The 23,563-nt window shown below is 39.9% G+C and overlaps 1 protein-coding gene across 5 annotated transcripts; it reads left to right on the forward strand.

Annotated features, from left to right (window-relative positions):
- The first annotated feature begins 3,177 nt into the window (after positions 1–3,177).
- impdh1b (IMP (inosine 5'-monophosphate) dehydrogenase 1b) lies at positions 3,178–23,556 on the forward strand. 5 transcript variants are annotated; one of them, XM_079263556.1, is made up of 17 exons: positions 3,178–3,265; positions 3,343–3,638; positions 8,983–9,081; positions 9,236–9,313; positions 14,007–14,055; positions 15,237–15,338; positions 15,428–15,502; positions 15,929–16,135; positions 16,220–16,307; positions 16,402–16,601; positions 17,323–17,413; positions 17,596–17,691; positions 18,102–18,245; positions 18,423–18,567; positions 18,646–18,789; positions 18,877–18,960; positions 21,613–23,556. In XM_079263556.1, exons 2-17 carry the CDS (start codon positions 3,421–3,423, stop codon positions 21,632–21,634), a joined length of 1,842 nt encoding a protein of 613 aa, XP_079119682.1. In that variant the 5' UTR covers positions 3,178–3,265; positions 3,343–3,420; the 3' UTR covers positions 21,635–23,556. The 5 variants fall into 5 exon arrangements, with proteins under 5 accessions (XP_079119682.1, XP_079119678.1, XP_079119679.1 ...); XM_079263552.1 differs by lacking the exon at positions 9,236–9,313 and having other exon boundaries at positions 18,084–18,245; XM_079263553.1 differs by lacking the exon at positions 9,236–9,313.
- Positions 23,557–23,563: the final 7 nt, after the last annotated feature.

The following is a 23,563-nucleotide window of genomic DNA, read 5'->3' on the forward strand; positions in this document are numbered from 1 at the left end:
TGTTTTTTTTATTCTACTTCTGTTTTTAAACTCTGTGTTAGCGTCCTGTCAGTGGGTATTGAGGAGATTTTATCCAACAGACACATGATGTACACTTTCCATGTAAAAACATCTGTGAAAGATATTTATATAATGGTAAGAAATTGGGTTTTGCATCTACAGGAGCATAAGTAGCCAGAAATATTTACCATAAAGTTTTCAGTTTTTCGTTTATATTTTTTGTGCTATTTTTCGCCTTTGGCCTCATTTTTGCTTCATTTCACAATCAAACTCTGATGCAGGAATAGTATTACTAGCTTGATTGCATTGACCCAGCTGTGTCTGTTATGACACAGTCTACAGATTGATTTTTTTTTTATTATTTTACATATTTTAAATGTAGATTTTTTTTTGTTATTCTTTTTCTAAAAACTGAAATCTGTGCATTTTACTTTGTTGTTGAAATGTATATTTTTTGTGAGAATATTTATAAAGCAGATAACATCCTCCATCTGATTTAAGCTCATGCATTAACCCTTTCATGTATGAATTATGATATCTTGGGTCATTAATTTTTTCTGTGTCTTTATTCAACTTAAAGCACATAAAAAAACAATTCACTTTTCTATGTCTATTTTTTAAACTTTTAGTGACATGTCCACTGAACGTTGACCAGATGCATTTAGTGGATTTTGCTTAAATAGTTTGTATGTAGGGTCCACTGTAGGGGCTGACGTGCAACTGTAACATCAAAACCATATTTCTATTATCGAAAATGACGTCAAAAGATGTGTCCACTGTAGTGCTGTCATGCATGAAAGGGTTAAATTAGAATCATCTTTATACTTCTATTTGCATGTACACATGAAAAATTAAATAATAGAATAGTAAAAACTCTGTTTCTCTCATATCTGATCATTTTACTACATATTTGAGGCACATTTTCACTACGGTGTCTCTGCATGGACAAACAATGCTATGTGGGAGGTGAAAACCGTGTGAGCTTTAAAACTGCAGTGCCAGCTTAGTTTGATAGAAACCAGAGCACAGTTTGGAATGAGTAATGCCCTAAAAGACGCATAGAGCAAGGCTGTTCACACATGTACAAAGCTGAAATAGTTACCTGTCTCATGGACGAGAACGTGTTCATGGCTGGAAGATTTTTGACCCCTGATGACCACCATCCATTCACAACTGTGCTGGGTATTTAAAGTCATTGCTATACCAATCTTTACCACTAGATGTCAGTAATTCTTACACACCGCACCTTAATGTTTACCATTAGAAATGTATTCTAGATGTTTTGGTTTGACAAAGAACAGATTATTTTTAATAAAATGTCAGAGTTTAGGAATAAAATGATATTTTGATACTTTAGCTGCTTGTTTTGTGATGTGATATGAATGGAAGTGATTGTGCTGAATTAGCGTGGGACACTGGTGAATATGCAAGCTATAACTCCAGTGATTAAAGTGAAATTCAGAAATGAAAGTGAAACTCTAACACACCACAAAACATTTTAAAACAGAAAAGGGAAGCCAAATGTTGGACAATCTGTCCTAAAATGCTCGAATGATAGTGAAAAAAATGCATTTCTTTTGGTTTAGTTGTGGTTAAAACAAAAAAGAGACATCTGTCCTTCATCGGATTTGTCTGATGTGAAATCAATTCATCCAATCTGAGAGGTTGTAGCTTCAGTGGCCAGTCACTCACACACACATTTACCCACACAAGCAGAACTTTTTTTGTTGAGAATAGTCACTTGTGTGTTAAATCTTATGACTCGGATTTGTCTCAACAAGTCAATGACTGTCCACACTGTGCGCATGATGCTCATTAGGACAAATGTAATTGAATGAATGGAGATGACCTGAGGACATGTGCATGTGGAAATAAGAGCAAGGTCGTCCACATGTGACACAATCCTTTTAAGTGCTGAAGATTAAAGTCCAACCTGATAGATAAGAAAATATATTTTCTTGTTTTTTTTTCCACATCAGCGTTTGTATTTGTCCTGATTTAGAGGGTGAGGGGCCTGTGTTACCTTGTGTTACAGACATGGTGATTGGAAGTGGGGAATTTCCTGGAGCTTGTAGGACAGGCTAAGAGGATTTTCCATCTTAACTTCTCACCAACTGTCACAACCAGTCTGTCACCTGGAGGTGATCCCTTTGAGATGAGGGATTGCTCAGATGTGTGTGTTTGTGGACGGGGATCTTTTATCATTTGCAATGCTTCCCACAAAAACTAAGAACAAACACGAGTTTCCAACGCCATCCACTGAGTGTTCATCCCGCTAAAAGGGTTTCAGTCTTTTCAGCATAAAAGGAACCAAGCGCATGTGACAAGATGCACATTCTTGCAGCAATGTGGGACTTTGTTTTGAGAACGAAACACTTTCATAACCCTTTGGAGAGATTGTGCAACACTTCACACATCGATGCAATTGCTTTTCTGCTCTGTCGAAGACACAAATGCATGTGTGTTAGATTACAGGTCTGACCTCAGACACAGGAGGGTAATCACACTTCTTATTTTGAATCTCAGCACAAACTCACTTTACACACTCTCGCCTCTGGAATGAAAATAAAAATCTTCCATGAGGCCTGCAAAAAGCCTGAGAAACACGAACAAAAAAACCAATAACAGATCTGACTTTAGGTCTGTACATGATGCAAATAACAGCAGAATGATGATACTGCTCTTAAATCTGTAGCTATCTGCTGCTCTCTTTGCAGAGCTGCGGTTCGTTCTAATGCTGAAATCCTCTTTGCTATAATGACGTGGTGCCACTGATAGAAAGCAGGATTAACCCATGCATAGAAAGAGAGCAAGTCATAAATAGAGCTTCATGGAGCACTCAACAGGACAGTTCCACTCACTCTATTCCGCTCAGGGCTCTGGGCTGTGAGTGCTTTATCCTGCATAATACTACTGTGCAAAAAAAAAAAAAAAAAAGCTCTAAGATTTCAGAAACATCCACACAGCAACGTTCTGCTGCTGGCATCATTACCACGGTGACACCCTCTCAGTGGGAGAATCTCCTAGGTGACGCCCTCTGGTGACACGCCCAGAGGTGGCTGGTGTCTCTCTGTTGGCAGGTGCATCCTGTGCACAGGCAGACGGAGTAGCCTGGCACAGGTTTATCAGTTTTTTTCAGCTTCTAAGCTAGCCTGGAAAGCAACACACTCTGACATCCAAGTTTGTTTTGCAAATTGTAAACTCTGTAGTGTTTATTAAACTTGGATTATGATTCTCACAAGGATTCAGGAAGCACTTTTAAGAAGTGAGTCTGATTTCTTCTCCCTGAAGTAACCTTCAGCTGTTGGATATCTTCTGATATTTTGTAAATTTGCTCTAAAGACAAGAAACTTTTGCTGCGAGAAGCTGAAAAACGAGACTGAGGGGCCGCTGGCTTCAGAGTCTGACCCCGGGGAGACGATGGAGGGATTTGGATATGAGCACTTCAGAGAGGAAGCAAGAGAGAGCCAGCAGGTGGACTACCGGAAGGTCGTGGGGGATACTCAGCTGTCTTGTACCAGTGTCCCACCCAGGGAAGGGGAACGTTACGTCCGGCAAATCTCACACAGCCATGGCCATGAGACTGCAGCCCAGCGATACAGTGCCACCAGGATCCAGGCAGGTTTTGGTCCAGAGAGGTGAGAAAAGTGAATATTAAATACGAAACATTACTAATGTTGCAGTTTTCAAAGTAGATTTTAAGGTAGTCTGCCAAAACTCTCCAAAATAAAAGCAAAATGGATTTATTTTTCAAAAGCCTTGGTCTTTCTCCTAACCCTTAAAACTTAATTACTTATTCCTTGTTATTACTAAAACTGTATCTCTTAAATAAATGTTTCATTGTTGTTTTTCATTTGCTTCTGAAATTTGTCAATTTTGTCAACTTTGGTAGTTGCATAACTGTACAGATAAATATTATTTGAATTGATTCTAAAGAAAAGCAAAATTCCTTATTAAATCATTTAAATATAAAAAACTACTTTGGGCTCATTTTTACGATTGTCATGCCTTCACTGCTGTACCCTATAAGGTCACACACATGTAAATGAACTGCCTGTTGTTCGGTCACGTTACATGTCCTCACTCTTGCACAAGATCAGTTTACAAATCCATTACTCTGACTCACTCACTTCATTTTAGAGTACTTTGAAGGCCATGCACATGATACGTCTGGCTCATAAGCAACTATTAACACAGTGAAAATGGCTTATCTTAAGTTGGCAGGTGTTATTTTTACCCTGACCCTCCAGCATCTTGTGCACACTCAGTGATGCACCATTGAGGCAAAAGCGAGCAGCATGCTACAGGGAGGATAACCAAGGCTGAAAGATGTACTCAGAATAGCTACAGTGCATAAAGGAACTACTGACCCATATCAGCAATGACCCATATTTAATGTCACACTAATGCAGAGAGGGAAACAGAACCTCCTGAGTCACCTTGGTAGACATTTAGTGGAGCTAACATAATATTAATACAGAGAAAAAGAGGGATATGAATCACAGTGGATTACATTAAAAGCATTGACTGAAATTTGTGCAAAAATGTTTGTATTTATCCTTCTTTGCAGAGTTTCCAGTAATAAATTAAAAAGGCTTTAATGTCTATTTGTTGCTGAATGAGCTTGCTCTTGCTTCTTAAAGAGACTGCTACAAACACTTGAAATGCACTTTACTTGAACCATTTTGCATACAATATGCATGTTACAAAAACATCCTAGAGCAAAAGAAAACAGCAACTTTGATCCACATCAGTAATAAGTAAGAATTTTCCTTTAATGACTGCATGGCTCAGCTACCGTACAGACCATTACAGTACATGCTAGTTCCCCACTTGGTTTCTGCAGCTGTCATCATGTGAATAAAAAGTGGTTGGGGGATGCTTCTCCCTACATTTAATCCAGTTAAGGTAATTTTCATCTGACCTAAATTCAGAGAGTCTTGCTGAATTTCAAGATGTCTCACCATGTTAGTAACTTTGAGCATGGCATTTTTGATTTTAGGAAGCAATCAAAAGACTCATTTGTATTTTACAGCACATCTGAGAGAAGAGTTAAGGCATGTGATTTGTCTGTGTGTAAGTGTGTGTGTGTTTAAAGTTTTACCAATACACTATAGATCGTATCAGTCATGCTGGTGTGTTCGGTTAAGGAACAGTGTCATTGTATCTCTGCAAAATTTGACCTTAAAAACTAAAAGGGGAAAGGGATATATTGTGGTTAAAAGAAAGATAACTTGATAAGATAAAGAGTTTAATCAGAACTTTTGCATTGTCATTTTGGTAAATCTTTTCAACACAGCTCACATGAGACAGCACTGCTGCACATGTTCATTAAGAGTACTAACTAATAAGTCTAACATTTCAGCCATTATCGCAATAATTACAATGCACATTTAACACGTTAAAATCAGGAAAAAAAAAACAATTAGTTGCACAAATAGATTAAATAAGTTGTGGTTAAATTTATTGCTCATTTAGATTGTTTAAGTCCTATAAAGTATTATTAGAAACAGCTATTTAACACATAGGACTAAAACTGTGCTCTTAGTACTAATACCTATAATATTCAGCTTTTATTGTGTTTAAACCTGAATTAGAACGAATGTGACACTAAACTGAACTTAAATGTTTCATAAAAGGAATAAAAGTCGATTTAAAAAATAGTATAACATGGAAAGAACTCAAAACCGAAGGTTTCTTGGGGCATTGCTAAGACAATGATTGAAGGGCAGGACAATGATGTTGCTAAACCAGTTATGCAGGCACACCTGCGTGAAGTTGAAGTTGTAGGAAGCTATTTTTTTTGTTGCACATTAACCCTTGCCATTCCACAACTGGTCCAGCAGGATGCAGGGGGTTAACTCGCCTGCTCGGTGCAGAGGGGAGAGGGGATGTGACGCTGCTGCCAGTACATAACACCAACACTGTGTTCAGACAGCGACAGGCAATCACTCCCGATTCCTTTCACTGCAGACCGGTCATTTACATCTTGGAGCCGCGAACTACTCGTTTCACCCGGTGTTTTCTACCAGGTAACAACACCTGTCTCTGCAGTCGTTTGTTTCCTCCATCTGTTCTGCGTGCAGAAGAGTCACAGCTGGAAAGTTGCTTCCTTTCCGTCAACGTGGGCATCATTACTCTGAGGTTGCTAGCATGCTCGTCTCCAAGAAAAGATGCTCCACTTTCCGTGAAGAAACACGCCAAATGGTTTGAAAAGCTCGCGTGCGGGTTAAACAAGGAGTACATCCACGTTGCGGTCTCGTGAGCTTCAAACGCAGGTGAAGTCTCAGCAAGCAAGACGTGGATGCTAAATGCTAACAGTAGCTCCCACATGTCTGCAACTAGTCTGGACACAGCTCTTGTGGGCTCGACCACAAGTTCATCTTTTTTCAGAGCATTGTTGTTAAAAGTTAACACTTACCTCTCGATTATGATTTATTAAAAAGGGCATAATTAATTTAATATCAAAGCATTAGCTTAAATTTTAGGCTCAAGGATGTAAATAGCTTGTGAAAACAGTTATTTTGGTTAAACAGTGACCCATGATAAACACAAGGTCTTGGTTAACTTCTGTAATAATTTGTCACTTATATAGCTGAATGTTAGTTTAGAGAAATGCCAGTCATGTTTTTATTATTATCAGCTTGTGATAAGGATGTATAGACTGAGTAACTGGCATTAGACATTACTCTCAGCTATTAATGTTAATGATTGAACAAACTAACTCAGTCGTTGTGACGACTACTCAAACTGGCATCAATACATTTCTTCTTGTGTTGAATTGAACAATATTAATAATAATAGTAATGATTATTCTAATAACTTTAAAGGGAGCTTGGTTGAGTTACTTCATTAAAATGTCACATATAGTCTGTTAAAACTACACTTGCGTCTTTGAACGCATCACCAAACTTGCTTCAAAACTGTCCATTTCTCAGTGTTTCTGCATTGTTTAAGGAAATATCCTACATTACAGATAAAATATTCATATAAATCAAACTCTATTAGACACGTCTTAAATATAGAAATTAGTTTGTAAGGTTTCAGCCTTTATGGTTGATTCACCTGTAAGACAACATTAATCCTATATGATAACGTGTGTTGTAACGCAGAAGCGAAACACGGAGATTAAAAACAAAAAGAAGCGGAAAGTACTGTTTTGTGGGTGGGAGGTGCCTTTGTTCTCAAAAAGCAGTGACAAGAGATAGCAGAACATGTGCTTTTGAAGTATAAGAAATGCAAAGCGCTAGCATGGACCGAGTAACACCGAAGACCAGTAAGACCAGTAGCGTGGATGCTGCGTCGCCGCCGAACCTCCGTGGAAACAGCAGAGATGGGTCTGAAGTACCATGTTTTTGTTATCTATGGTTCGCAGTGCACGCAGCTAATGTTTGCTAGCTGCTGATAATCTCTAATCTAGGTCAGTTGCTAAATAAATGGTGGAGTTGACGCAGATATATAAGAAAGTTTGGGGGTTTATTGAGTGTCCTTTGTGCAGCGTTTAATCCATGAGAAGTTCCCTGCCACGTTTCAGACATCAGCGCTTAGGGATCGAGGTATTGAACCGCCTGTTAGCTGCAGAGGCGCAGTTTTTGTGTTAGTGGGTCACTCGGCCATGTTTTGCTACACATGCGGCCAGGGCCGGATTAAAATTGCACAGGCCCCTGGGCCCAGAGTATTATAGGGGCCCCCTTCCCCACCGCAACATTGTAAAAATTGTAAATGAAACACCGTAAAACGCATTTCTAACATCTTTCAGACACTAGTACCATTTATAATACACTAGACACTGTGGTGTAACTGTCTGGCTTTTATGTACATTTTGTTTCATGTCCAAACTGCTGGTATATGCCCTACGTGGGCCCCACATGGGCCCCAAGGGGACATTGGCCCCTGGGCCCATAATACTTACTGGATAATCCGGCCTTGCATGCGGCAGTGTAGAGATGTTGCAGCCTTGTTGTTTTGTCATTTTGCTGTGTTAATTAAAAGGAAAGTAATCATAGAAGACATTTTTATGGATGACAAATCTGATATATTTGTTATCTTAAAAAAAAAACAAAAAAAAAAAAACAATATGACAGAATGAACATACTTGGTTCGTAAATTTAGAGTTGCACGTGTTTATTCTAAAGTGTGGTATAATTTTAATCGTGAGGAACTTTGCTTTTACAGTGACTTTTAAGTGGTGACAGTTTCAAGTTTTATTAGTGTTATTTATAGAAGAAGGATGTGTTTATTGATGAAATGTGTTTTCTGCCACTCAGACAAGGAAACTATTATTAATCTTTTTTTTCCCACTGTGTTCATACCAAACGATTCTGGTCAGAGATGGAACAATATATATGTTTTAAGATGGGTATTTGGTATTCAGTTAAATGTTTTTGATGCTGTACTGTATGTAACATTGAATTAATTATCAAAAGATATGCTCACCATTATTCAACTGCTAATGATAATTGGAAAATACTATGTTCACAAATGCAAATGGAAAGGCTACAAACCTTACTTTCATGTCTTTCATGCAGAACTGAAATTATATATCAACTCATTACAAAATGTGAAAAAGCAATAAGGACCCTTCAAGCACTAATAGAACTGCACATTATTTTGACTCACAAAGACACTGACTGTTGAAATTGAATGGACAGGCCGCATTACCTCTACCCTCTCGTTCATTGTTTCTTTTTTTTTTTCTTTTAATTTATGTTTTTTCTTTGTAAAATGTCAATACAAGAAATAAAGTTGAGGAAAAAAAAGGATGGATGTGTTTAGCAGCTAACATGCGCATTGACCTAGTAGGCTGGCCAGGGATGTTGATGTTGCCATGGTTATGTCTTCCTGCAGGAGGTCACCAGCTCTGCCTGCATAGTGCATGCCTGGTGTTCTTACAGAGCATCATTGCACTTTGCAAAAAGATTGTTTATGTTGTCTTTCTTGCTGCACATTTGACTGAAGCGGCCTCTCTTTATCATGTGACAGCATGGCGGACTATCTAATCAGCGGTGGCACAGGCTACGTCCCTGATGATGGACTCTCAGCACAGCAGCTCTTCTCAGTTGGAGACGGCCTTACTTACAAGTAAGTTTCCCTGCATCGCCAGCTTTGATTTGTTTTCTGAAAATCTCTGTAAAGTAATGAGCTTTCCTGATGTTTAAAACCTCACTTGTGCGGAATGGTGGGTGACGTGTACACACCAGTGCTTTGTAATGGCCAACGCATTTTGAACCAGCAGATCTGACCAACAGTGTGTTGTCTCGGATGGTCATACCGCTGAAGAGCTATGCTCTAAAGGAGATGGGTTGACTTACAAGTGAGTAAACCAGTCATCTTCAAACTGTTAAAACCAATCCTCTGTTTCTCCGAATGGTGAAATGAAAAGAGGGAAGCAAATTATTGCCCTTCTAAAGCAACTTTCACGTTGATTATGAATAAATCTCAATCTTTGTCATGGACTGAAGTGCATGAATGCAGAAGGTAAATGCGGGGCTTGTTTGAATGCTTAACTTGATCATGGTCATGGGGATGAAATTTGCTTCCAACGTAACCACACTATTAACTTCAACTAACCAGCAAAGTGCACGACTTGTCCCATAAACACAGAATGCATGACATAAGACCTCACGCCTTCTCTCCCCTGATGCTTTGCCCTGACAGAGGTTCTAATCAAGCAGCATTTTCTCACCTCTAAACATCTCTCACTCTCCACTCCTCTCAGCATGCAGGTGGCACAAGCTTAAAGGATCAGCTGACTTTAGTCTGAAACCCATCTTCTGTTCCTGGTGGACATAAATAACAAAAATCAAGGCAGTGTGCTGCTCAAGTGTTTTGATCTGACACCGAGATGCATGCATGTGTTCTTTCCTTCTGCTTTCACTCTTGGAAATGATTGCCACAAATCCATCATGGTGTTTTACCTCATGAATACATTTTCCGCTGCCCCCTAACAACCACTACAATCTATCATCGCATAACTATAATCAATTCATAAAATGCCCTTGCAGCACTCCCTAAAGGACCATCATTTTTCAGTTGGATGGCCTTAAATTTGAGGCTTTAGTCATGCTACATGTGGTTTGCTAATTGAGGAGACAATGTTAGAGTATTTGAGTGTTTCTGCATGGTTTTTAACCAAGAGCGTCGTGTCTGAAGGAAAGGTTGCACATGTGATGGCCTCAGCTGATATGTGAATTACTGGAGGGCTTGAGGTGAATGAGGATGGGAAGGTCATTCACTTTCTTGTGCTCTCGGTGTGGCCAGTGTTCCCTTCCAATGTGAACACACCGCCATCAGCAGGCAAACAGCGTCAACCACTGTCCAGCTCAGTGTCAGACAGCGGCGGTCTTCATGAAGTAAAGCACCAGTCCAATTCTCATCCGTCCTCCTCTGATATGCACAGAAATGTCACCTTAGCAATGGCTGAGGGTTTAACTTGCAGTGTTTGCCTGGATAAGTCTATATTTATCTGTTTATCTGCTTATTTTTCTCTCATGAAATGATGTGAAAAAACAGGAGCTGCTTTGTGAAAGTAGCAGCTTCCTGCAACCTTTAAAACCACTCAAAAATTTCCCCTCTGATTTCTATTTGCTTTCCTGAAACGGTTTTAAAGTTTAGATGTATCACAAACCCATTATGAGAGTCCGTGTTGTCTAGACGTTTTAAAATACAGTGTTAATTTTAGACAATTTATTTCTAGTTCTTCACACGAGGCTGAGAATCCAGACGGCAAATGACACAACTGAAGCCAAATGCTGCAAAAGGCTGAAGTCTTTGCTGTGTAGCTGATCTTCTGGATGTGTGTATTGTGGAGGAAACCTGTCAAAAAGACACACCCATCACTGGATGGCTGTTTAATTATCATAAAATGAGATTTTCTTGTGTTTTTGTGAAAGCCTCACCACTGGATGCCGTTCACAGCCGCAGCCTCACTCAAGCCCAGGCTTGTGATTTCAGATACATCATTTTTTACAAAAGTTACACATTGCATAACTAGAGGTGCTGGACCATAAATTATCAGTTTAACCCCAGGGGTTCACAAGAAAAGACAAGACATGGAAAGGAATCTGAGCATTTAAAAAAAAAATCATAATTAGGTTACAGAAATGGGTAACTTTGCCCGACTGAAGGCTACTTTTACATCTGGTTGAACCAAAACAACAAACTTTAAGTGCTTCCAGTGTTACATGAAGCCGTGTAGTACTTGTAACTTAATCGTGTTACTGAGAAGGATCTTGTCAGTAGAGTAACATGAACCACAGTTAATTACCTCAAGTAGTGTTAATGTGTTAAAAGCTTCTTTCATTCATTCTGTCTGTGTTTATTTGCACAAACAAGTAACAACAGGTACATTTCTAACAATAGTTAAAATAATCTACTGTGCGGGAGAGAGTGAAAAAACTGTCTTGTAAAACCACCTTCCCAAAATAATCACAAATGAAAACCAGCATAATTAGCAGGCTAGTGTAGTTAATTCATACTGCAGACATTTCATCATTTAAAAAATTAAATAATTGTAATGATAATTAGTTTTTATTGTCTTTTAATAGAAGCCATTGTAGATGCAGGTCTGAAGGCAGAAGCTAAAAGATTTCAGAGGGAAGGCCCTTTATGTCTGATGGATCGGAGTTCTGCTGTGTCCGGTGATGTAGGATACTGGTATGGACATTGAAAAGAAAAAAAAAAACCCATTAAAAATGGTTATATGCTCTGTGCTTAACATTAAACATACTGTATGCACATATTAATACACAAAGAGATAAAATGTAATAAAGATTTACATTGAATATAAATCTAACCCAATTGTTATTTTGTCATAATATTTCCCAAAGAGAGGAGCAGATGAAGACAATATGTTTGAAAGTTTTTTATTTCTTAGAAATGTCTTTTTTGAAACAATAAAATCTTATTCAGATGTTTGGTATGTCGCCCAAACTAGAAAAGCACTCAGAGAGCACAAACCTCCACCAAGGACCAATGGCCAATGGCCCTACCTCACAATGTTAAAGCATCCTTTTAATAACTCAGAAGGTTATGGACGGATTTTCATGAAATTTTCGGGAGTTGTTGGAAATGTGAAAAGGGAGAAGTGATTTAATTTTGGTGGTGATCCGGATCACCTTTTGGATCCAGGAATTTTTTTAAAGGATTGTGAGGTAGGGTCATTGGCTCTTGGCGGCGGTTTGCTCTCTGAGTGCCAGGCTAAAACCTAACCTAGTCCTAGAAAAGCATTCAGAGAGCGCAAACCTCCGCCAAGGGCCAATGACCCTACCTCACAATATTAAAGAATCCTTTAAAAAATTCCTGGATCCAAACGGTAATCCGGATCACCACCAAAATTAAATCAGTTCTCCCGTTTCCCATTTCCATATCCTGAAAATTTCATGAAAATCCGTCTATAACCTTCTGAGTTATCTTGAACACAAACAGATAAGCGGCAGGTAAAACATGACCTCCTTGGTGGAAGTAATAATATTACAGTATGTTAAAGACTCACTACAGAACATGTTCCCTGTCATGCTGCGCCCTCTAATGACGGCTAAATAGGCATCATTCTCGGGCCACCAAAAGATGATCTTCCTGTTTTTCTTTGCTGAATCAGTCATGTTGCATGTTCAAAACAGCCAGTGTTTTTTCTAGCACATCGCAAAACTCTTCCGTTACGTAATGCAACGTCCCAGATAGAAAAGGTGTATTGTTCGGTCTTTCAGCTTCAGGGCGCTGCAGGGCTGCAGCGGCTCTAGAAATGCACACGATAGATGTCACTGTGTCATCAAACAAGTCTGGAAAGCTGAGTTTTACGATCAGAAAGTTACGCAATGCGTCTTTAAAAGTGTCATTATGCACAGAGTAGTTATTACAGAACAGATTATACTCAAAATACCTACCTACTCATTAACTTTGGAAAGTGGATTGCTCCTGCTGATCCCGGTAAAATGAGTACACTTGTAGACTCTCACACACACAGTTCCACAGAAATTCCAGATGCATGTGTGCCGTTCTCACACAGACTGGCTGAGCACTCTCACTTAGCATTGTGCATTTGTCTACATTTAACATTCAAATAAAAACCATAATAAGTGTGTGATGTAGCCAATGTTTTCTTTAGGACTGAAAGCCAATACAGTCGACTCTGGTTTACACCCCTCCACACACACACACACACACACACACACACACACACGCACACACTTTGAGTCAGTCCAGCAGCTGAGGTTTGGGGCTCTTGCTAAGGGCTAACAGATGTGAATTCTCATCTTTTTGTTTGAGGTTTTGCATTTTTCAAATAAAGTAAAGCAAATGCAACTCATCCCCTGCAGCATCTCAGACTTTTGTCCTTTCAGAATGAGGAAGAGTAGCTGTTCATTCTTCTATAGACCAGTCTCACCCACCAGTGGCATTACCCATCTGGATTTATTCTGACTGCATACTTTTCGCTGTATATAAAGCTTCCCTTATTCCTGTGTCTTTCCATCTGTCCTCTGCCTGCTTTCACGCCCATCTTCAAAAACCACTAAATACATACAGACTCAGCCAGAGAAGCAAATAAAACCATTCCAGTGTCTGACTTTCTGTCCTAAACTTATCTCCGTCTACTTTGCGTAATTTGTACAAAGCAAGAGCTAAAAGAGGTCAGCTTCCACCAGGTTCAGGCGGTATCCAGCTGCATGTGGTGTCCACCATTGTGCCACTTTGTTTCCAGGAACCACAGGAACAAACAAAGAGGAAATTTATTTCAAGAATGGGGTCCAAGTCTCAGTATCTCTGTGGTTTTGGATAAAACAAAACAATTTACTTGGATCAGCTTCAAGTTTTGTCACTTTCTGATCTGTGCTTGTCCATCATTAGACCACACCATTTTCACTTTTTGGTTCATCCCGTTTGCCACTCAGGAAGTAGAGAAACATTTCCATCAACGCAGTTTCCTGATTTGTACAGAATCTTAAGCTCCTGGAAATATAAAAGCTGCTCATTTGCTCCTCATTGTACGTTTCCTTTATGTCTTTCAGTGACTTCTTGATCTTACCTGGCTTCATCGACTTTACCTCGGACGAAGTGGTGAGTATACACACACACACACGTGTGAGGGTCATGTTTGAGAGCACAAAAAGGCCATGCAAGGTCGGTGACTGCTTGCGAGTAAATGTAACATCAGAGTAGAAACTGTTTTTCTCTCCTACAAGCCAACCATTTCTTCAGTTCGGGCTTCCCTTCATGACGGCAGATGTGGCACAGCCAGTTGGCAGGCAGACAGAGCAGTCTTGGCAGAGTGGAGCATCTTCTCATAGACTTAGCTCTTTAGTCTTCATGTTGTAATTACAGCTTATACAGAAAGTCTTTTGTTTTCCCCTTTACTTCCTGTCTGCATCATTTCTTTTTCTGCTGCTCTATTTTTTGCCTACCGTGGTCACCGACCGGCTGCTCTCACACCCTTGTGTTTGCATTCATGTCCCACAGCCTCCTTTACAGTGAATTATTTCCCTGCTACGTTGTGTTGATGGTCTTACCACTGGTTAATGAGTCAAACGAAGTCATAGCTTCCTAACACTAAAGCACGAGTTGTAGTTGAGGTGTTAGAAACATGACACGGGTCCATGCATGCTCAGTGCTATTGTCGGACATTCGGCGAGGTCAACATGCCTCACCAACTCTGTTGAATTTGGCAGGTTGATGTGGTGGGACCTTTTTTCTTTTTTTTTTTTCTTGCCTTCACTGCGACCCGTTTGAGAAACACTGCAAGCGGCCTTCATAGTTTGTCTGTGTCAGATAAGGAGGAAGGTTTAGACACCAGTGGAACAAGTTTGCCGGTTTCCCATTTACAAGGAATGTCATTATTTTCCTCTCACTCCGTGAAACAATACAAAAATATGCTGGCTCTTGTGGGAATCTGTGATAAGTGAAGGTAAACGTCGCTGTTTGGACAGTTGGAAATGAGCCATGCCACGAGTCTAGACAGTGTCAAGTTTCTGCCCCCTAGAGGAAGATATATCAGATGGAGACAAAGTGGCTGTTTTTTTTTGGTTTTTTTTACTTAAAAACAAGCTCTGCTGGGATGTCATTTAACTGTTAGGTAGCTTAAAGCGAACCCACTGGCTTCCTGTTGTTTTTAGGCCACGTCCTTCTGTTGTTATATGCAGAAACCTCAACTGTGTAGAGGAATATAGTAGCTTTTGAGTGCATGCTGCCACCTGGTGGAGAATGTGTGAAACTACAAGGAGGCCCACCTTTCTGTCTTTTAGGATCTGACTTCAGCACTGACCAGGAAAATCACGCTGAAAACTCCTCTCATTTCCTCTCCTATGGACACCGTCACAGAGTCGGCCATGGCCATTGCTATGGCGGTAAGAAACTGCAGAAAGTTTTCTTTTATTTTGTCCTTTTAAAGATGCTTCATTTTAAATTTAAATGACTCTGCTTGTCAATCCGGTAGCTAATGGGAGGCATCGGTATTATTCATCACAACTGCACCCCGGAATTCCAGGCTAATGAGGTCCGCAAGGTCAAGGTAAGCTATGATCTGCAACTATTCCTCCTCCTATTATCTCTGTGTTTTCTGATGAAGTCTTATTTATCTGCAGCACTAGATGTTTTTTACATTTTGTTTTTTATTCACATCTCTTGACACCTGAATTAATAATCATCCATATCAAGTGGACTAAAGTAAAAATCATCTCTAATTTCTTACCAAACTCCTGAATTTATCTTTTTTTGTCTCATCTTGTCTTTTATATAGGTTATGGTAATGATTGTGTTTTTTTTTTATGTGTGTTTTTGTTCCTTTTGTAGTTTTGCTGTGTGTGTGTGTGTGTGTGTGCTGCTTTCAGTTTGTTTTCTTTGTGTGGAGTTTGACTTTGTGCTATTCTTGCTGCTTTAAAAAAGCTGAAACGATCCGTTTGAAACTTTGCTGTGTTTGCTGTTTTTCGGTTTTCAGAGGTTTGAGCAGGGATTTATAACAGACCCGGTCGTTATGAGTCCACGCCACACAGTTGGGGATGTGTCTGAGGCCAAAGTTAGACATGGTTTCTCTGGTATTCCTGTCACAGAGACAGGAAAAATGGGCAGCAAATTGGTGGGCATCGTCACCTCCAGAGACATCGACTTCCTCTCTGAGAAAGACCATGGCAAACCCCTGGAGGAGGTACGTTCTTTTCTCCTCTTTGAGAGAAATGGAGTTTAAAGGAATCTCCTTTGGTTATGTGAAACACTTGCTGTGGTCCTCCAGGCTATGACGAAGAGGGAGGATTTGGTGGTGGCTCCAGCGGGTGTTACGCTGAAAGAAGCCAACGATATCCTGCAGCGCAGCAAAAAAGGTGCATTAAAGTGTTTAACATCATGGTGTTGACTTGTTGTTCATGTAATGTAATGTTAACCCCCCCCCTCCCTCTCGCTATCCCATCTAACCAGGCAAGCTGCCCATTGTAAATGATAACGACGAGCTGGTGGCCATTATTGCCCGGACGGATTTAAAGAAGAACAGAGACTACCCTCTCGCATCCAAAGATTCACGCAAACAGCTTCTGTGTGGCGCCGCCATCGGGACCAGGGAGGATGACAAATACAGACTGGACCTACTGGTGCAAGCTGGAGTGGATGTTGTTGTATTGGTGAGCTGCTTCCTGTGTTGTAATAAATGTTGTTACAGTGAGATGCAATCAGACCAGATGGTTCTTAGGGCTCAGTGAAGTTATGTAATGTCCGTCAGATGGACAGTAGCAGGGTGAAACTTGAAGTTTTTCTATCATTTCTTGTCTTTAATGTGTTTCAGAGAAGAACATAAATGACAAACTTGATACAAGCATGAGCAAGTTTTTTTTTTTTTTGTAAGAGCAGGTTCCAGTTTTCCTCTTATTTTCACCATGTCTGTGTCAGGAAGCTCTGTGCTAACAGAATGGGACATAATGACCACATTGTGGGACTGAAATCTAACCATTATGAAATGAATGAATGAAATGAAAAATACTTTATTAACCTGTAATGTTATAGTAATATATATTATTATTATTATTATCTTATTATAACCAGTAATGTAAAAAATTGTTCAGTTCTGACATGACAAGTCATGTGTTTTATAGTATTTAAAGAACTATAAAATATTGTTGTAGGGACATTTCTGTGCTGAGATTTCTATGCAAACGCTATTTAGTGTCTTCAGTCGAATACTGGGTTAATTAAAGGCTTAAAGAGGGAACAAAATAGTAGAGAAGCATCTATTCTGTCGTTGTGGACGTCATGGTTTGCCGTGTCTGTGTGTTCATTTGTACAACGTATTTCTGTGTAAACAGCTGTTTTCACTTTAAACCAAATGATTTATCTTTCTGTTTGCAGGACTCTTCACAAGGCAACTCTGTGTATCAGATCAACATGATAAACTATATCAAACAGAAGCATCCAGACCTGCAGGTAGTGGGAGGAAATGGTGAGTTGGATTAGGAAACATGATAATGGTTTGATTGTGACTCTTAGAATATGCAAAGTTGAGGTGAAAAATGAATGAATCGATCATTCCATGAATGCTTTTGTTGCCATTTCTTCTGAATCAGACATAAACATGGGAGTGTTTACTGTTATTTCCTTTTTCTTGCCCCCGTTTTGCTGCAGTGGTAACGGCAGCCCAGGCCAAGAACCTGATCGATGCTGGTGTGGACGCTCTGAGAGTTGGCATGGGCTGTGGCTCCATCTGCATCACACAGGAAGGTACAGGACTTCAGAACACACAGCAGTGACATTGCAGAAATAGATTTTTAATGGTTGTTAATGTAGAGCGCGACCAGGCAGCTGAAATTTTAAGCAAAAGTTAAACATGAAATCAACTGCTATTTCTCTTCTGTATCTGGCTACAGTAAGAAGGAAAGGTTATCAGTTTCTATTTGTAAGAGATACCCTGAGACCACTCCTAGTTGTCATGGTGATTTACCAAGGCCTCCATTCTGTGTTTCCATGGAAACAACCAGCTGCAGACTGGGTCACATTTACAAACCAGAATAGAAGAAATGAGTCTTAGCAAAATCTAGAATATCTTCCTGGATCATTTCTGAGCTAAGCTCTGCCCGTATTGGTTCATTTTGTTTCCGTGGCAACTGCGTCAGATGTTTTCCACCTTCCAGTGATGGCGTGTGGCCGACCTCAGGGAACCTCGGTGTACAAGGTGGCGGAGTACGCCAGGCGTTTCGGCGTGCCAGTCATTGCTGACGGCGGCATTCAGACTGTGGGCCACGTGGTGAAGGCTCTGTCTCTGGGAGCGTCAACCGGTGAGATCTGAGACGCAGATTGTGTAACATCAGGACATACTAAGTCCTCCATCTTGACTTCTAATATTTCATCCAGTTTGTTAAACTTCATAACAACAAAGCTTGTTGACAGAAGATTAGACATTTGGTTGTATTACTGCAACAACACAGTTAATTCTCTTCCCTCTCTCACTCCAGTGATGATGGGCTCGTTGCTAGCGGCAACCACTGAGGCTCCCGGAGAGTACTTCTTCTCAGATGGTGTAAGGCTGAAGAAATACAGAGGCATGGGCTCCCTGGATGCCATGGAGAAGAACACCAGCAGTCAGAAACGTTATTTCAGGTGTGTGGGAGCACAAAAGTCCCAAAATGTTTGTGATTAAAGAGACAAAATAATAATTGAGTGATATTTCATCCACAGTGAGGGTGACAAGGTAAAGGTGGCACAGGGTGTTTCAGGCTCAGTCCAGGACAAAGGCTCCATCCACAAGTTTGTACCTTACCTCATAGCAGGTATCCAACATGGCTGCCAGGACATTGGAGCAAAGAGCCTTTCTGTTCTCCGGTTAGTCGTCCCCGTGAAGTTTACCGACTTGTAATATGAATGTTTACTTGTATTTGCATCTTTTTTAATGTTGTGAATTGTTCTCAGGTCTATGATGTACTCCGGGGAGCTGAAGTTTGAGAAGCGTACAATGTCCGCACAAGTTGAAGGAGGTGTTCACGGACTCCACTCGTAAGTAGAACCGGTCATATTTCCTCAAAACGAAACCGAACGCAGATTTGTAGAGAACTGAAATCCTGTCGTTTTAGTTTTAAGAATTTACAGTGGAACAACTAATTGCTGATGAAACTGACTGGCATCTTGTCAGGAGCATGGTTAAGGTTTGAAAAGAGCATCACATGAAAGCAGCCTTTCCGAAGGGCACAACAGTATTAATACTGAAAATCAGCGTTGAAACTGTACACGATGCAGAGATTCAGAGAAATCTTTTATAAAGTGGTGAAACTGAAAACTAACCGCAATGCAGTCTTAAAAACCTGACATTGCTTTGCACGGTATTCACCGCATATGCTCATAAGCATAATGAAAACTATTGTTAGTAGTGTGTCACAGCTGCTGTTTCTGTAGAGAAGCTGCTTCCTGGATCAAAATCTAAAGTCAATGACAGAAAAAACAGTTTTTATAAATCTTCGATCTAGGGCTGGGTGATTTATCGAATATACTGGAGATATCGTGGCTAGTCCTCTATGCGATTTAGAAAATGCCTATATTCGTCATATTCGAGTATCCTGTTGTCACGCAGTTGTTTTTAGCTGTGGGCGGGGTTTCCTCCCTCCTCCTCGACTCTGCACCGCTTTGCACAGAGAGTTAAAGCAAGCGCACCTCGTTACGTACATAACGTGAGCTACGTGCTACGTCATGAGAGGCAGCGTGGAGCCACTGTTGCTAACTTGGCGACTTTCTCGCTAAATCTGGCGACTTTTTTTGTGAAAAGCGACTCGCGACAAATCTAGCGACTTTTACAGGAGTTATTGGAGACTTTCCTGGTGTTTTGGCGACTGACTTTAAAGCGCATATTGTAAAGTTCTTGTCAGAACGAGAGTCTCTTCCCGTCCTAAAGCACTCAGTCTGCTCCGGCTGCAGCTGCAGCCAGTCAGAGGAGCAGAGAGGACACCTGCACGACTCCACCTACAGTCACAATGAACAGCCAAATCTGCCACTGATCCCGCTCTGGATTACAGAGTGGGATGTAAATTACAAAGTTTTTCACGTCACGCAAAAATAATTCATTATATTTGATAACATTCACAGTCTCTGTCACTTACTCACCTCATCCACTGTGTGTGTGACACAAGCATATTTATCTAGCTCGTCATGTCTCTAGAAAGTCCAGAAAGCAGTGGGAATCAAATCCTGAATTAAAAACTGTCTGAAGCCGTTTATTGGAAACGATACGAGGACATTCTGCCTGGATTATAAGACTGATTTCTACGCTAAACTCTGCGATTAAAAAAAAATACACGACAACTCAGAAACGTATCCATAAAGCAAAGCCTTATAATAGTTCATCATATGAAAAGTCCCCCCCTAGAGCACCTATTTTCATACGTTGCATTTATTACATCATGCAAAGTCACTTTATTTTGTTTTAAATTGACATGTTTCTGCTACTGCTTTAACTGTTCAATAAATACAGTTTTGATCAATTTGCTTCGTTACAATTTTATCCTTTTGGCATGAATGTTTAAAATCAACATATCTTCATGCAGTATGAACAATTATGTTTTAATGGAGACACAAAATCATCTTACTGATGTGATTGTATGCACCAAAGCATTCATTCAAGGCTAAGGTAAATAAATATCGAGATATATATCGTGACATGCCATAAAAATATTAGGATATTACTAAAAGGTCATATCGCCCAGCCTTACTTCCATCACTTTATAAATAACTGGTTTTTATTCTTTTACAGTGAGTCCTTTTATATCTACTTCAATACTGTCAGTATTTAAGTATTGTCAATATCCACCTTCGCGACTAGATGTCAGTAATTACTCCACACTGTAATTTTTATTTGTTGAAAGGTATTCTGACAGAAGAGATGCATAAATGAATTGTTACATCTTGAATGTGTGTCTTCTTGGTTAATAATACATGCCTTACCAAAGACACACTATGCCTTATCCAACATCTGTGTTGGTACTGACGTGTTGCCATCTAGATGATGTCTTTGTGGAAGGCTCTGCTCATTTCTGCAAGATAAAGCCAAACCACAAGCTGCACATTTTACAAACATCCTGACTCCTTAAGTGCAAAACTGGCTTCTTGCAGTCCAGGTTTGTCACCTGATGATTCTAAAGTCTGTGAATCATCTAAACATGAGAGTTGGTCTGAAACAAGTTTCTTGCAAATCTTAAATCTCTCCACTTAAACTTCAATTTCTCAGAATCCCTCCATATTTATTCATCTTGCCTTGAGCATCAATGTGGTGGGCTTTAAAAATGTTGCATCTGGATTTCAAGTGTAAATTCATGCTTGTGTCCAATTTGGCAGGAAAAATAATGGTAAATATTTTCCCATTAGAATTGCAAGAGTGACACAACAGGATGGTGAACACGTCCCAGCCCTAAATTTGTTTGACACTAGCATGTTTCTGGCTAAACATAAGGCTTAAAAGTCTGTTTCCATTTCCCCAGCATCCCAATTTACTCAAAACAACCTAAAACCTCTTTGGTAACCGCTTGGCTTCAGATTCTACTGTTGTTGCTGGCTTTAGTAACATTGCAGGTTTTTTTTTTGTTTTTGTTCCCTGTGACCCTGAACTGGGCTACACAGAATAGTAAATGAATAAACTTTAATGTCCACTTTGTCTCTTCACAGATACGAGAAGCGACTTTACTGAATGGGGACGTGAACTGCAAATCATACCCAATCTAACGGTGACCAAATGTTAACTCGCCACTTCTGCCAAACACATACCACCTACATCAGCCTCTCTGGCCTCCCCTGCATCTCATCCACTCTCTCTCGCTCTCTGATCCCAACCAGCTGGCTTTGGGGGGAGAGAGGAGGGGCATCGTAGCAAAGTGAGAATCTTTAAATCACCACTGACCCTCTGAACCCCTCAGACTTTGCACTTAAGAAGTGGCGCATCAGGGTTTTTTTTTTTTTTGGAATGACATACACATCTGTATCAAGTATGCAGCCCTATTCCGGTTTTTGTGTGTGTGGACAGTGGTGAAGTGTGACTGAAGGGTTGTGCGATACAGTATCTTTGGGACAAAGTGAAGGTACATCCTATTTATTTGTCCTGTCAGAAACTGCCATCTCTTTTCAGTGTTAGTGGGATCCACACGTACCAGTGAAGCTTTCTGTTAGAAACCTCAATCATCCCAGTCCGTCAACACACAACTGCGTATGTGCAGAATACACAACGAATGTCTGTATTTACATCTGCAGTATGCTTATCTGTCACAGCAAACTTTCTTTTCTTTTTCCTGAGTCATCCCAGCTGTTTATATTCCACCACATGCTGTTCACTCCTGCATTATTAGGTTCGTCACATCGGCCGTCGTCATTAATCATGTCAGCTCGAATGTTACACGGAAGCAGACCCACGGTTTCTACCACTGTGGATTGTCATTTACCTCTCAGACATGCAGAGCCAACCAACTAGTGTCCCATCTCGGGTCTAAAGATCAGGTATGTTTTTAAAGGAACTAAAATGCATCAATCAGAAAAAGGTAAATAATAAAGACAATGATTGGTTTTCCCATAATTGAAATACTTTTAGATAAAACGTCTTTATATGAAACCTGTATAGTGCGGGGGCTTTGCAGTGAGCATGAAGGGTTTTTGATATGCATGTTTGCTTTTTCACGAAGCCAAACGTGGCTGTATTTATATATTCTGCTTTAATCGCATACGTACTGCCAAGTGTATTTACACCTCTTTCGACTCTCTTCTTTTGTAACTTAAAACCAAAATTGGTGCAAACAGGTTTTGTCTCGCCAACTTCCTGTGCTCTCATGGTGTTTCCTAGATTCCCTGTAATAAGTTTTATTTATTTTGTTTTTTCACCAGAAATATGCCTTGAGACAGAGATGGATAAAAGCGACACAAGACAGCTCAGTGAAAATGCGTTCAAACTGATTCTGACTTTTTCCACCTCCTTTTCTTCTGCATCTGTCTTTATTATGAAGCCGGTATAGGAGCAGGCTTTTCTAGAACAATTGTTCATACTGGATGTTGTTGCCGTACACTTATATTTTCTTCAGTGTGCCGAAACGTAAAAGCAAGTTTGCTTTCCGTCCTGCTAATGTCGTGCTTCACAGGGTTCACTTGACTCGCAGATCTTGCAACTGGACTGGTAACGTGCAACAAAAAGTGTACAAGAAACTATATTGAGAAATGTATGCCTATATTGCTTTCAAATTTCCATGTGATTTAGGTTTTAAAATGTCTTAATTGTTAAGTTCTGAGTCCTGGTTTTCGATTTCAAAAGCACAATAGGGATGCATTTGTTTTTGTTTTTCTCTTTCATGTGTTGCTTTTGTATGATTTTAGCTCCTCAACATCTGCCGTACCACAGTGCAACCAACAACCAAAACAAAAAAAAGCAACTTTTTTTTTTTGTTTTTGTTTAGATAAATAGAAAAAGACTTGTTATTTTGTAAATCCTTTTTGGGATTATGAGGAAGATCCCTTCAAAAACATGTTTACATCAGAGGAAAGTTGCTTTGCCGTTCAATATGTCAAAGAATAAAAAGCATAATACTGTGTATGGACTGTCGTCTTTTTCAGCACGAGTTGCAAAGTCATGTTGTTGTCA

Source organism: Telmatherina bonti, assembly GCF_933228915.1.
Source record: "Telmatherina bonti genome assembly, chromosome: 23".
NCBI lineage: Eukaryota > Metazoa > Chordata > Actinopteri > Atheriniformes > Telmatherinidae > Telmatherina > Telmatherina bonti.